We start from the raw sequence: 14,809 nt of genomic DNA, 5'->3' as shown, positions 1-14,809 counted from the left end.
AAAATGAAAAATCTTCAGTGTATAAGTTGCACAAATTTTTGAATCTGTATTGGTAGTAATTGCAGATAGAAATGAAAAGTTGTCCATTTAAGAAAAGATAGGTTTGTGATTTCATGTAGTGAAATGAAAACTTTCTTGTTGTGAAAATGATGGAAACAATATTGATGGTTTTAACATTTACCCTCCATGATGCAGGTTACAAATCCTGCAATTGATCCTCTAAGGGAAGGCCTAGTCATGTCTCTGGAAGTTAGTCTTGGAAAACGAGAAAATATTTTGGAAGTTGGACCAAAGAATGCTGCTCAGGTATTGTTTTTGAAGGTTCATTAAACTGTTTATTTCGTTTTAGAAGATGTGATCTAAGAAAAATTTTATTAGGCGCAGAGAAAAGAGACATCAAGGATTCTTAGGGTAAGGTGCATTTTTGTGTTTGTACTGATTTCAACTCATGAAATCTGTATTTTGTAAAGGTAACTCTTGCAAGTCCCGTGCTGAATGAGGGAGAGCTAGAGCTATTGAAGAAAGATTCATATTTGAAGGCTCACAGATTACCAATATTTTTTGATATCAGCAAAGGTCTTGATGGATCTTTGGAAAAAGCAATAAACAGACTCTGTGAAGCTGCAGATGAGGCTGTTCGAGGTGGTTCACATCTGTTAATCCTCAGTGATCGTGCCGATGAATTGGTAATACTTTTGTTTTGTAGATCCTATTGAGGCTTGTGGCTTATGCTGTCACTTCTAGAAGCTACCATAATGCATATGTTCTGCATGGCCTGCCCATTATAGTTATGCTATTTAAGAATAATGAATCTCTCAAGTTTCTTTAGTTCTGTGAGTAGTCGTTAGGGCTTTTTCCCTTCTTCTGGGAGGTGGTTGCTGAATTGTGTATGTGAACAATCCTTAAACCACATTCAAAGTGGTATGTAGTATGTACTATGAACAAACTGTAGTTGCTTTTAATCAATACTTATTTAGTAAGACTATCCAATTTTGTTCCAAATTCCAGCGTAGAAAACCTTTGTAAATGTTAAAATGCTGTAAGCACTGGCCACAAACATTCTTACATTTTTCCAAAATATGCTCAGGGCAGTGAAGCTATTCGTTGTATTACACCAGTCCCAATATGAAGAGCTGGCAAAGGTCAGCAATATTCTTTTTTAATTGATCTCTTTAAATCTCTAAACATTGGACAAAACTTCACAAGTGGAGCCATTTGTTTACTGCTATGTTACCGTATACACGGGGTCTTGATGCCAGATTCGCGGATCCGCATTTCAGATACGGATGCGGATACGGATCCACCCAGATCCACGTAGGATCCGCCGCATAAGTGGATCCTTCAAACTGGGAAACGGATCCCATGCTATTGAAACGGATCTTGTGTCAACTAGCTCTCACACACCGTATCCCAAGCAAATAACATTAGGGATTTTGTTTTTTTTTAATATTCTATTTAGATTTTTAGTTAGATCACTTATTAGTAATCTGTAGGTTGTATAGTTGTATAAGTTATTAAATACCTATAAGCTGTATAGCACATGATAAAGCTACTAGGAAAGGTTTGACATATCAAAATGTTAATTTTCAATTTTTGATAATCCTAACAAGAAAGCTTTAAAACAATATATAGATAATAATATATAGTGTACAAAGGATGGCTATGTCATTAATAATTTAATTAGATTAATCCCATCCAACTCTAGGTGAAGTGTCCTCTTAGAACAATATGATACATAGACTATAGCATGTTCTCAAACAATGTAAAATATTCATTTAAGATTGTAACTAGATGATACTTCTTACATTTTAAGCCAAATGTCAAGGAATATGACAGGTTGATTAAGATGTAGAGTTGAAATATTTAATTGATGAGCTTATAGAGCCATTTTTTGACATGTAGTTAGACCTACTGTACATAATCATATTGTTGGAAATTCTGAGAGTGGGGTGAATTAGTATTTCCCTCAGTTTTCCACAATTAGGTTAGTTTAATAATTAAAACTTAAGAGCATCAGATTAAAACAGTAAACAACATCACATCAAGACAATACACAAGATTTGGCTCAACAGTAAGCTCAGTTATGTATGATGTACATATGACATTTACCAGGTAAACCTGGAAGGAAGTACGGGACTCCCCAAGTCTGAAGATATGCAGACTAAGTCTGCAGGAGTCTTCAGTCTCTTGTACCATCAATCAATTTACACATTCATTGCTGCTCCACAACTGCTGCCCGCTGCTACACCTACTATCTTCAATCTCTGCTTCTGTCCACACTGCCTCTGCTGCTACACTGTTGCTCCTCTTACTGTCCTCAATCTCTGCTTCTGTCCATACTGCCTCTATCTGATGGAACACCTTCCACCTCTGTTGTTGCTACCATTGTTTCCACTTCTGCCGATGTTCCCTTGTTACTGTTGTCACTGCTGCATCTAGTATGTCTGTCACCACTGTTGTTGCTGCTTTTGTGCATCAAGCCCTTGCATTCTGTCATCAAGACTGGAATGTCACAATCACCCAATAGGTTCATTGTTATGTCCGGGATATTGCTGCACTAATGTTACCATACATCTACCATCTGTCCCAAAGGATGTCTTATCACTATCATAAGATTTTGTTATTAAGATCACTGGATATAGTCTATACATAATCAATGTGCATTCCAAACAATAAGAAGAGTGTCTGATCACAGTTACTGCAAGGGTCACTGTCTAACTAAGCTGAAGTTATGTCTCTTCTAGCTGGAAACACTAGCCAAACAATTTTAAACACAATTCCTTCATTGCAATCATGCTGGCTTCTCTTTTACAGGTTACTGTCACTTATTTCTGTGAAGTCACTGCTATCAAGATCACACATGCTGTCTCATTGTCAACAGATCAAGAATCCTGTTCACTATCATATAAGATGGTAATCTTCCTGTAATGTCAAACAAACCTAAAAACCAACTACTGCTAAAACAATTTCAAGCTTGCTACTAAGTCCTGGAACTTACTACCTGCCCACACTTTATTTGATGCAAGGTGCACTGTTGTTTAAATTCCTTCAGTCTTTGGTCAAACTTTTGATGACATTGTGCTGGATGCTTGCTGGTCTAATGAGGTCTCAGTGATCAACACTGTTAGTACTGTCCCTTTCCTTTCATCAGTCTTACATAGAGCAGAACAAACCTCAAACTACCTTACGTTTGAGCTTGAATATGTGTCTGCAAATTTAGTTTCTTAAAGCCTGCTGGATCTGGAGCAGATTGATCAAGACTTATCAAGCCAATTGAGCTTCAGTGATTAGAACAAAAACAAATTCATATGAGTGCTTAAGTAATTTACAAGGAAGAACAACTCTTTGCTGGTTCTGAGACACATAGTCGAGAACTTCTATGAGAACTGTCTCAAACATTCGTTAGTAAACAAGCCTCAGAAATTGGTATAGAATCTAGTGAGACATCAAGAGAGTAAAATGACTTTAGATCGTCAATCTTGACCGCAGAAGATACAACATAAGTGAAGGAATTTGACCACAAAAGTAGAGAATATTAAGCCTCAAACATTGAGTCACTAAATTTGCACAACCGCAACAGTTAGACTCCTTCGCTTGGTCTGAAGAGAGAAGGCATGGAGAAAGTCCAGCAAAAACCTTAACTCAGTGAAATAAATTGATGCAATCCTCTCGTATGATCTTCCTCAAATCTTCACCTCTGTCCAGGCCGCAGAGAATAACTCAGTTTAAAATCACAGGGAGAAAGAATGTGAGAACTCTTGACTAGTTATGCAGTGATTTTAAGTGCCATTTGTCAAATGAGGCTGTAGGAGCCAAACTTATTCGCACTTCAGAGATTGATCAAAATGAGCTTTCTGCAGAGATGTATTCACAGAGAATAAACAGATCCAATTTATGTTTTGACATGGCACAACAAGCATTTGGGTTCCTCCGCTGGTCTTGTGTATAGTGCTTAAGCTCCTTCACTGATCTGAGGTAAGAACCACAGAGAAGAGAACATGTAGTCCAATGAAACCCAAACTATACCCAAACAGGAATCCTTGATCAAAGCATATTTCAAAACATCTTTAATGCAATGTGAATTCCACCTGCAGAGAACACTTGAAAACTCAACGAAAACCTCAGCCCAAAAGGACAAGAAAAGGAACCCTAAACCCTTCTGCAATTCTGGCTGCAGGGAGATAAGCAAGTCTCCTTCTCTTGGTCTTAAAGAGGACCTATCACTACAGCGAGAAACACAACAGCACTTCAACCTTCCTCAGAACGTCCAATTCTATGCTGGCTGTAGACAAAGAGCAAATTACATCACACACCTGCAATCAAAAGGAATACTTGGCCCAGCGAAACCAAAGAGAAATGAACAGCCCAGAAAATCTAACCAATATCAAAACCCTCCCAAGAGTTCTTCAAGGCTGATAAACTTAAGAGGATGTGCTCAATACATTTGATGTATAGCTCCAAATTAATTCATGTTTTGCGATTTGGCACAAGTTCAAGTCATTATGCAGAAATGTCTAGCGTCATTGTGTTTTCATGACTGATCAAGATCACCGATGTTATATTGCTCAGAGAGCAAGTTTAAAACAACTTCAGATTGTCCAGGAATTTGAATGCAATAATTGACTGCCCCCAAGAATTTATGCCCCAATGAGACCCATCCAAATAAATGATAAACCCAGGATTAGATCTCCAATAGTGTCGCAGGCATATTTCAGAAAACCTTCTTGAAGAATTCACACCGATGATCACAAACTCTCGCTATCTTCCACAGGACAGAAACTAATTTCAGAGCTTCATCTCAAGAATGATCGTATACCAAAGGTGTAATCTATATAGTTTTGATGAATAACTAGAAAGGGCCAGCTGACATGAATTTGATTTTTAAATTCAATTTATTGGAGCCAAATTGCTCCCTCCAAAATTTGAATTTTAAATTAAAAACCCTTAGTTGCATTATTACTATGTCCTTCCACAATAATAGATGCCACATCATCAATCTGCTAGGACAGTCAATTATTCAATCCCACATTATCCTTATAATCATGACCAAGGTGTGATTAGGTACTTGGTCCTGGGTTTTCCTTCGTCCTTTCCTTTTCAGACCAGTTATTAATCCATTATTCTAGTACCACCTGTTTTTCTTTGGTTAACTCTTCATTAAATCAACTTGTGCCTCCCTTTAATATCTTTGCAATCCTACCTTTTAGGGAAGCCTGCTACGACTCAGAGAAGAGCTAACCAAAAATCAGAAGAAGAACAACTATGGTGATAGTGGGTAGTTGGGTAGACTTCCTGAGTTGTGAAAAAGTATCCCCTTGATGCTTGGGACTCTGCATCATTTGGGGTTGCTAGATTTTGGTGTAACAAGGCACATTTACATAACAAACTTCATTGCATCTATTGTAATGGCTCAGGTTATTTTTGGGGAGAGGGTGCTAAATTATTGCATCACTTAAGAAAGATTCTAGCAGAATCATTGAAAGGGAAAACTTTATTGAAAATTTTAATTTAATTTCAACGTATGTATACAGATTACTCTTCTTCTATCATGGTAAACATTTGTTCTGGTCTTAGAAGTAGTGATGGTAAACTTGTCTTAGGTGAAAATCTAAGTCATTTGACATGAGGATATGGGACATGTAGGACACGAAAATATGAGTGTCCGACACGTGACATGACATAGATGACACATTTTATATATTAGTGAATTACACATAGAATATGAAGTATATAAAACATTTACGTGATGATGATGTCACACAACTAATGCATATAACCAAAATAGCATTGAGTGCAAATGCAATCCATCTCTGAACCAAAAATACATCAACAAAGAGGCCCTAAATGGCCTTTATAGTCCAAAAACAATAATGCTACAACAAATAACTAGTACTATATATCATCAAAATCATTTTCTATATTGGGATCCTCATCATTAATATCACCCTCTAAGCATTAAAATAAGATAGAAAAAGCTTAACATGTCAAATCAAGATTCTATTTGAGTGATGGGTGCATTTTTACTAGGGTCATGATAGAGGAGTTCAACAATCAATGCCACCAACATTGAGGTACATAGAGGGCTTGGTCCTCTTAATTAAATGCTAGTTCCATACTCTCATACATAAAAAACTCCAATGGAAACATTGTAATTATTAGAATAATGCTATTTTAGTGTTTAATGCTCATTCGGTTTAGCAGTTTCTTAGAAGAAACTTGCTGTTTCTATTTCCTAATAGAAACTTGCTGTTTCTATTTCTATAAATACGTTTGTATTATTTATTGAGCTTTATTGCTCTTTGTAAATCAATTCAATTCATTCATTGATTATGGTATCAGAGCTCGGGTATTGTTTTCGAAATAATTTTTCATTGCTTGAAAAATTCTGTGCTTCATTTCGAAACTGCTCTCTTGGAGTCTGAAAATCTTTTTGGGCGTCGTGGTTGGAAAATCTATCTCTTCTTTCCGATTTCTGGAATCTAGAATTCGTTGCAAGTCTCTTCAGTATCAAGTTCTTGTCGGAGTCCAGGTCATTGGTTGGAGAACATAAGAGCTCGTGGCTCTAGAGATACTTATGTAATAATTTTTATAGCCATTTGAGCCCGAACCCTTATCTGGTGTCACGACTTAGTTCTGTACATTTTTTTCGCTGTCTATCCGAGCTGCTGCCGCAGCCGCTGAAGTCGTCGTTTGAAGAAAAACGCAGAGAATGATGCTGCGTGAGTCTTCCTGCACATGGAGATCGTGAGTCTTTCTTTGCAATCAGCGAAGCCGCCATTACAGTGGGGACACTGGACCACGAGACCGACGACCTTTCGTGGCAAAGACCGAGACTGTCAGAGAAAGATTTCAAATTCAGATTCCTTCCTCCCAAGCTTCTCCCGCATCTGCAGCTCCATTTGAGGCGCTAGGTTTTTTGAAGGCATGAACCCCATCAAAGGTCAACCCTAGAATTCCAAAGCTCGATGACGCTACACAGAATTGACAGAGGTATCAAGTGATCCCCGGGGAATATCCGAAAAAAGAAAAAATAAAAATATTTCACGTTAGATGCTTATGCGGGGCCCATTGATTTTAGTTTCCTCGTACTCAAACGTGCTCGGCGTCAAGCATTAATAGCATTAACAACAACACATTAACCACGACGATTTGCAACAGCAACGCATTACTAGCCACGCATTTGACGAAACGGATCTGCAATAGGGCATTTGGCGGAGGAACAACGGTCATTTTTGTCAGATAGCACGTGGGCCCGTATCCTGGTGGGTTACGTATTTTTGGGACAGTCAACTCTGGTATGTTATATAGCTTGTTTTTTTTTGCATAGAGAAGTAATTGTGGAGACCACGAATTGCTGGCAACCTGCCCATATCAATTTCTCAGTATATATATATTTTTTACTCTTCAGAAAATATATATATATATATATTTTTTTTGCATACAAATATTCTCCAAGTTTGTTTGGTTCTATCAGATTTTGTCTGGATCAGCCGGCATCTGCATTGAAATCCGTGCCAGATTCCTTTGGTGTTTTCTGTGTCTTGGGAAACGTGCAGATGGCTTCGCTAACCAATCTGATGTTGGAAGGCAGTCAACGCTTTAATGGCACCAACTATAACATCTAGAAACAGAGAATGTTGACCATTTTTGAATATAGGCGTCTTGACCAGCTTGTTTTGGGCAAAGAGCTCCGTCCCGGTACACTTGGTACAGATCAAGATAAGTTTGACGATTGAAATCGAGAGGCTGTTATGCTTCTCAAACTCTCTGTGACTGATGATCAGTTACCATAGATACCTTCCCACAAGACTGCTACCGAAATCTGGCAACATTTGAAGGAATTGCATGAAACATCCGACAGGAGCAAAGCTTTCTTTTTAAAGAATCAATTGTTCTCCATCATAATGGATGAATATATGTCTTTACAGGAACATCTTAACAAGATTAAAGACATTCGAGATCAGCTCGAAGCCATTGGTTGGACCATGGAGGAAGAAGATATGGTAGTCATCACTCTGAAAAGTCTACCGAAACCTTATGAACATTTCATAGAAACACTTAACATTACCACCACTAATGTTGATCTGAAGTTTCCAGAGTTATGCACCAAACTCTTCCAGTAGGATCGTTGGAAACAACAATTTGGTAGTGGTGCTTCATCAGCCTCCTCAGAAAATGCTTTTGCTACCAAATATCAGTCCTCTTAGTTCTTTCAGCAGAAAGGTTCTTCTCAGCCTTCTGATCCTGCTAGGAAGAAAAATGTGCGGTGTAATTATTGTCACAAGTTCGGCCACATGAAGAAGGATTGCCGACAGAGGATTGCTTCTGAACAGAAGGAACAGGGAGGGTCTCATCAAACAGTGAATGTTGCAGAACATTCTGAGCAGACAGAATCTGCTTTTTATGCCTTTATGGCTAAGAGATCGTTAGATCATGCCTCGTCTTCTGCCTGGTACATTGACTTTGGTGCATCACGTCATTTCTCTCACAGGCGTGATTGGTTTATTGACTTCTCATCTTTCAGTGATTCCGTGGTATTCGGTGGAGGTGAGGAGTACACAGTGGTTGGCAGAGGTACAGTTCAGATCCAGTTTGGTGGGCGCACACTCATCTTCCTGAATGTGTACTATGTTCCTAGCATGAAATTAATCTGTTGTCTGTCAATCACATTATGAGGAACTCTCCTCAGCTCGATGTGGTGTTTAGTGCACACAAGTGCTCCATTATTGACAGGGAAACTCGTCTTATGGTTGCTATTGGCATAGAAGATCATGGCCTATACAGGCTGCGTGACATTGGTGATTCTCTAGAAGTGGCTCTAGCAGCTCGTGTTTCTCCCATCAGCACTCTGTGGCATCAGAGATATGGACATCTAAACATTCAGCATCTCTCTCAACTATCTCGGGAAGGACTTGTGTCAGGGTTACCTGATATTCAGACTCAGCAGTTGGGAGTGTGTGGCGCCTGTCAAGCTGGCAAGCAACATCGGTCTTCATTCAAGGATGGAGAATCTTGGCACGCATCTAAGGTACTCCAGTTAATTCATGCTGATATTTGTGGTCCTATGAATACATCTTCTGTTATTGGTTGCAAATATTTTTTGCTTATTGTAGATGATTTCAGTAGAAAGATGTGGGTGTACTTTCTAAAACATAAATTTGATGTATTTAGCATGTTTCAAAAGTTTAGGTCCTTAGTTGAAAAAGAGTCTCGCTGTAATATCATAACTCTTAGGACAAAAAACGGGGGGGGGGAGATTTTGTTCGTCTGCTTTCTCCAACTTCTGTGATACCCATGGCATCAAACGCCAGTTAACTACACCCTACACTCCTCAACAGAACAATGTTGTCGAACGTCTCAACTGTACGGTTGTTGAAATAGCTCGTTCCATGTTACAACAAAAGAGTGTTCCGAACAAATTTTGGGCTGAAGCAGTGTTTATTGCTGTCTATCTTCTTAACCGATCACCTGTTAAGGCTATTAAGGGGAAGACTCCAGAAGAGGTTTGCCCTGGCCGTAAGCCTAAGATTAGTCACCTCAAAGTGTTTGGCTCGGTTGCATATGTTTGGATTCCAGCTGCTAAGCACTCTAAGTTGGATTCCAAAAGCCAGAAACTCATGATGACAGGGTACAGTGATCACCACAAGGCCTATAGGCTGATAGATATAGACACTGGTCGTCTTAGATTTAGTCGGGACATAGTATTTGATGAAGACAGAGGATTCTTTCAGTCTCCTTCTTCTGAGTAGTGCTCTGGGGATCAGCCTCACAGTGTTCTTCTTCCGTTAGGTCCACCTAATGGGAGGGATGATGCAACATCATTTTTTGGTAATGCCCTACCTGAGCTTCCTCCAGAAAATAATCCTCCTCTTGCTGCTCCTGTTGTTCCTGAGCCTCCTCTACCTACTCCTGCTATTGGTGATTCTACTCTCCAGCCTAAATGGTGGGCTAAAACTATTGGTGATCTCTGGGATAATGAGCTCCTTGAAGGTAGAACTTCTAGAAATAAGAGCAAACAACAACCTACAACCAATTTTTCTCTTATGGCTAACCTACACAGTGTTTTTGAGCCTCAAAACTATTTAGAGGCTAAGGGTATACCTGAGTGGGAACAGGCTATGGAAGCTAAATTCCAGAGTGTTCAGAAGAATCACACTTGGACCCTTTCTGACCTTCCTACAGGGAAGAAGCCCATTAGCTGCAAATGGGTGTATAAAGTGAAATACAAAGCTGATGGAACCCTAGACAAGTACAAGGCTCGCCTTGTTGCTCGTAGGTTCTTACAGAAGGAAGGCATAGACTATGAGGAGACCTTTGCTCCTATAGCCAAGATGAGTACCATACGGCTCGTCCTTGCCTTAGCAGCTCAGTTCAGTTGGAAAGTCCATCAGATGGATGTAAAGAGTGCTTTTCTGAATGGTGACTTACAGGAAGAAGTCTACATGACGCAGCCTCCAGGATTCAAGGTTGCCGGTCAAGAACAGAAAGTCTGTAGATTAGTCAAAGCACTCTATGGTCTGAAACAAGCTCCTCGGGCTTGGTACATGAAAATTGATAAGTACCTAACAGATCATGGCTTTCAGCGGAGTCCATCTGATGCAAACCTGTATATCAAGCATATTGGTGATGATATTCTGTTTGTGGTTGTCTATGTGGATGACCTTATCATTACTGGCAGTTCAACGCATTTGATCCATGGGATCAAACAAGATTTGTGCAGCACTTTTGATATGATAGATTTGGGACTTCTTCATTACTGTTTGGGGGTTGAAGTTTGGCAGAGTGATAACAACATCTTTCTTTCTCAATCCAAGTATGCCAGAAATCTTGTGGACAGGTTCATAACGCAGGGTTGCAAACCTGCCACGACTCCTATGGAATCCGGGCTCAAACTTTCAACTCAGTCATCCTCACCACTTGTGGATGAAACTTTATGTAGGCAATTAGTGGGCAACCTCATCTACCTTACTGCCACTCGACCTGACATCAGCTTTGCAGTGAGCTACATTTCATGCTTCATGTCAGCTCCTAAGGCTGATCATTGGATAGCAGCGAAGCGTGTGCTGCGTTATGTTCGTGGCACTCCTGATTATGGACTTTTGTACACTCGGAGTTCTGATCCTACACTCAGTGGTTACACCGATTCTGACTGGGCCAGTTCGGTTGATGACCGTAAATCTACAGCTGGGTATGTGTTTAGTCTGGGATTTGGTGCTGTCACTTGGACTAGTAAGAAGCAGCAGGCAGTGGCTCTCTCCTTGACAGAAGCAGAGTATCGGGGAGCAGTTAAGGCATCTTGTGAGGCAGTTTGGCTTCGAAGTATGCTTGCGGATATGCATGTTTCCCAGGCAGGTCCTACTCCCTTGTTCTGTGATAATCAGGGAGTGCTCAAACTTGCCAAGGATCCAGTATTCCATGAACGAACAAAGCATGTGGAGACCCATTGTCACTACATTCGACAGCTTGTTGAAGACGGATCCATTCAGTTGCTGTATGTTCCCACAACAGAGCAACCAGCAGACATCTTCACCAAGTCCCTTGGTCCTGATAAGTTTATAAAATTCAGAGGGTCTATAGGTGTTGTAAATAGATTGAGCATTAAGGGAGGGTATTAGAATAATGCTATTTTAGTGTTTAATGCTCATTTGGTTTAGCAGTTTCTTAGAAGAAACTTTCTGTTTCTATTTCTTAATAGAAACTTGCTGTTTCCATTTCTGTAAATACGTTTGTATTATTTATTGAGCTTTATTGCTCATTGTAAATCAATTCAATTCATTCATTGATTAGTAATCCCCCCAATCCCGAAATCCTAAAATTGTTAAGTCTGTTGGATTTTGAGTGGGATCTAAAATTCTACTTTCTCCATATGAAATCAGATGAAGTCGAAATCACTCTCAAACATCCTCAGTCATTTCCTTGTAATGTTAACAAGTAAAAGGATATGCTTTTTACTTCAAGAATTTAACATTACCATTCATAACATTAGTAGGGTCAGAAAAATCCACTTCCCAACCCTTGGAATCCCTTCTAACATTGCTTAATTTCCCTTAACTGCACTCCAAGACCTTTTAGAGCTCCAAAACTGTGACTGAATTGCGTGAGAATAAGGCATTAAATCGATTTTAGGATGTTTTTTCATAGGACACATGTCCAAATTTTGGGACACCAGTAGGGCTCGTGTCCAACATACAAATAAGACATGAGTCAAACTCATGTCATGTGAGAATTTCATCACCATAAATTATATTTCTGCAACTGGAATTAATTCTTCTGATTGATAAATTAATTATCAACAATGAATTAATCACATTGCAATCTTCACAAGTTAAAAAAATACCACGAAAGCTAAACTGGAAATTGAGAAATGCTTGCACACACACATAAAAATGGTGACACCATTATTTTTGGACAAATGTCCCCGGAAAAACCCAACTTGGGAAAATCGGTGCAGCAGCTAAGAGTTTTTATTATTAAGCAGTAGTGAGAAACTCTGAGTACAATAAATATCGCCAAACTGGTGTGTCTATTCAAGAGAAATATTGGCAAAAATTCTTAGAGTAAAATTACCCTCTTTGAGCAATCCCAACACAATCTGACCTCTGAAAAGCTAGTTGTCCAACCAGCTTTGCGCAAGCCTTGCGTCACCCTAGCGGAGTCCTTCAAACGCTTTGCTTGAATCAGCTACCAATTTAGCTATCTTGCTTGCTGCTGACTCTTCGACACTCTGGAAAATATTCCCGACCTTTGGAACTCAGAACGAGCTCCTCTTTAGTTAGATCGAATTGCCCTCTTGAGGCTCTGCGCTGCCTCTGTGTAGCCTCTTGGAGAAAATCTTGGCCTCCTCTTCCTGATTCTCCGAAACTAGAAAACTTCCTCTAAACTCATTGTCTCTACCCCTCTATGCTTCTGCTTTGCTTCTTTTGCTTGAACTCTTCTGGCAACTGCTGTTGCTCTCTAGAAAATCAAACTGTCCAAGGAAATCAATCTCAAGTAACACAAGTGTGTTTTTTCATCTACCCATTGACTTCTTGTAATTTCACCGTGGAACTCCAATGACCAAGATTAAATCTTAATCAATGGCTAAGATTATTTCTTAGTCGATCCGTGCGAGTTTCTAGAAAAATCTCACTTTCGTCAATTAATTGCTCTTAATTAATCATTTTCCCTAAGTTAGACTTAGGAAAAATTTAATTACAGATTAATTAACTCAATTAAGGCATCTCTAGGTGGATTGTTTTGAAACCTTTTCTAGGTTATGGAGTCCTAGTGTTTTGAAACTAGAACACCATCCGTTGTTACAAAAGCTAACACTCCCTCTTACCGAGAAAGATGTTCTAGTGTTGAACTACTCCGACAGTCGGCCTTTGCATCATCCTCTATACACACTGTTGATGTCTGGTCACTGTGACTACCTGCCACTGCCCACCAATCACTGCAGAACTCTGATGCTGCTGCTGACCTTGCTATACTGCTGCCAACTCTGCATCTGCACTGTAACTCCCTCTTAACTGTTGTTGCTGTTACTGTAACTAATGCAATTAAGAAGCATCTGAAATACTGAATCAACTGTGTGTCTGTGTTGCATTTGTCCCTTGAGCATTTGACTGCTACTAGCCTCTGCATTGTCCACTACGAAATCTATGCTGCTGCAGACTTTGCCATTGAGACTCCCTCTCTGCTGCCAACATTGGTCTCTACTACTCAACATCTGATTGCTACTAGTCTGCAATTGTCACTTTGGAACTCACTGTATCAACTGACACTGATCCATCCTGCTATTGAATACTATGGGCCCCCGGATCAAGGTAATGATCCATGAGGAAGACACCTAAGTGGACCCTTCCTAGCGCAACTAGGGCCAAACTCCACATGGGTCATCTTATTTATGACAATTGATATTTTTCTTGGATTCCTCTCTCAGAGAGGTGTAGGATTGATCTAGAGATCATCCGATTCTGACATGTAAAAATGAAGTTATGAATTTATTTTGATTATGGCCAAATTTTCAAGGTCGGCCAGCAAACTAATGTAGGCTCAGAAGTCCAACAATCACATCTATTCATCCTCAACGTTGCATATAAATAGAAGGTGACTTAGCCTCATTTGGACACACTCATCTTCACACATCTCTCTCTCTCCTCATTGATTGGGTACAGATTTCTGGGCAGTCTCTCTCTCCACACGTGCGAAGGAAAGGAAGGCAAATTTTCTATTTTCAGCGTTGACCAGGTTTGATCGAATTTGCTGAATGCTGTTTTGATTGCGTTGACCTCCTTTGACTGTGTTTTTGTGAGGGCTATCTCTGTTTGGGCAGGCCACATTTCTGGGCACAAAAATCGAGGCTAAATGTTGATTGTTGACCAGCGTTGATTGCAGCTAGGGCTGACCACAGGTGGGCTATTTGACCAGACTTTGACTGGGATGAGTTTGACTATTTTGAGGGCTATTTTATCTTGTTGTTTGGAGGCCGAAGTTGATTGAAGTTGACCGATTTGTTGAGGGTCAAATCTGCCTTGTTGACCAGCGTTGACTTTTCTGGTTAGGGCTCTTTTGCTGTTGTTATAAATTATCAGATTTGTAAACTGTACTATCTCTCTGATGAACTATTGAAGACTAAAAGAAGATTTGATCAAGGGTTTCCCCACATTGGGGTTTGTCCTTGGCTTGTGCCATATCTTGTGTCCTCTTGTCTTGGCTTGTCTTCTACTGTTTATGTTTATGTTCTATCTGCATTTTACTATCATGTTGATGTGATTTCTAATCTGAATATTGATACTGGGCTAATAAAGAAATTGAAGTAAAATTGCTC

General features: G+C 39.6%; 1 protein-coding gene across 1 annotated transcript in view; it reads left to right on the top strand.

Moving 5' to 3' along the window:
• LOC149228360 (ferredoxin-dependent glutamate synthase, chloroplastic-like) overlaps positions 1 to 14,809 on the top strand; it is a 367,732-nt gene that overhangs the window by 92,369 nt on the left and 260,554 nt on the right. Inside the window, exons 5-6 of the mRNA XM_089378162.1 lie at positions 196 to 306; positions 471 to 686. Of these exons, the coding sequence (XP_089234288.1) occupies positions 196 to 306; positions 471 to 686 (327 nt within the window). The remainder of the gene's footprint in view (positions 1 to 195; positions 307 to 470; positions 687 to 14,809) is intronic.

The sequence above is a fragment of the Pinus tabuliformis genome, chromosome J (genome assembly GCF_031772625.1).
Source record: "Pinus tabuliformis cultivar Carrire ecotype Pingquan chromosome J, CPIR1, whole genome shotgun sequence".
Taxonomy (NCBI): domain Eukaryota; kingdom Viridiplantae; phylum Streptophyta; class Pinopsida; order Pinales; family Pinaceae; genus Pinus; species Pinus tabuliformis.
This window is presented reverse-complemented; position numbering and strand designations above follow the sequence as displayed.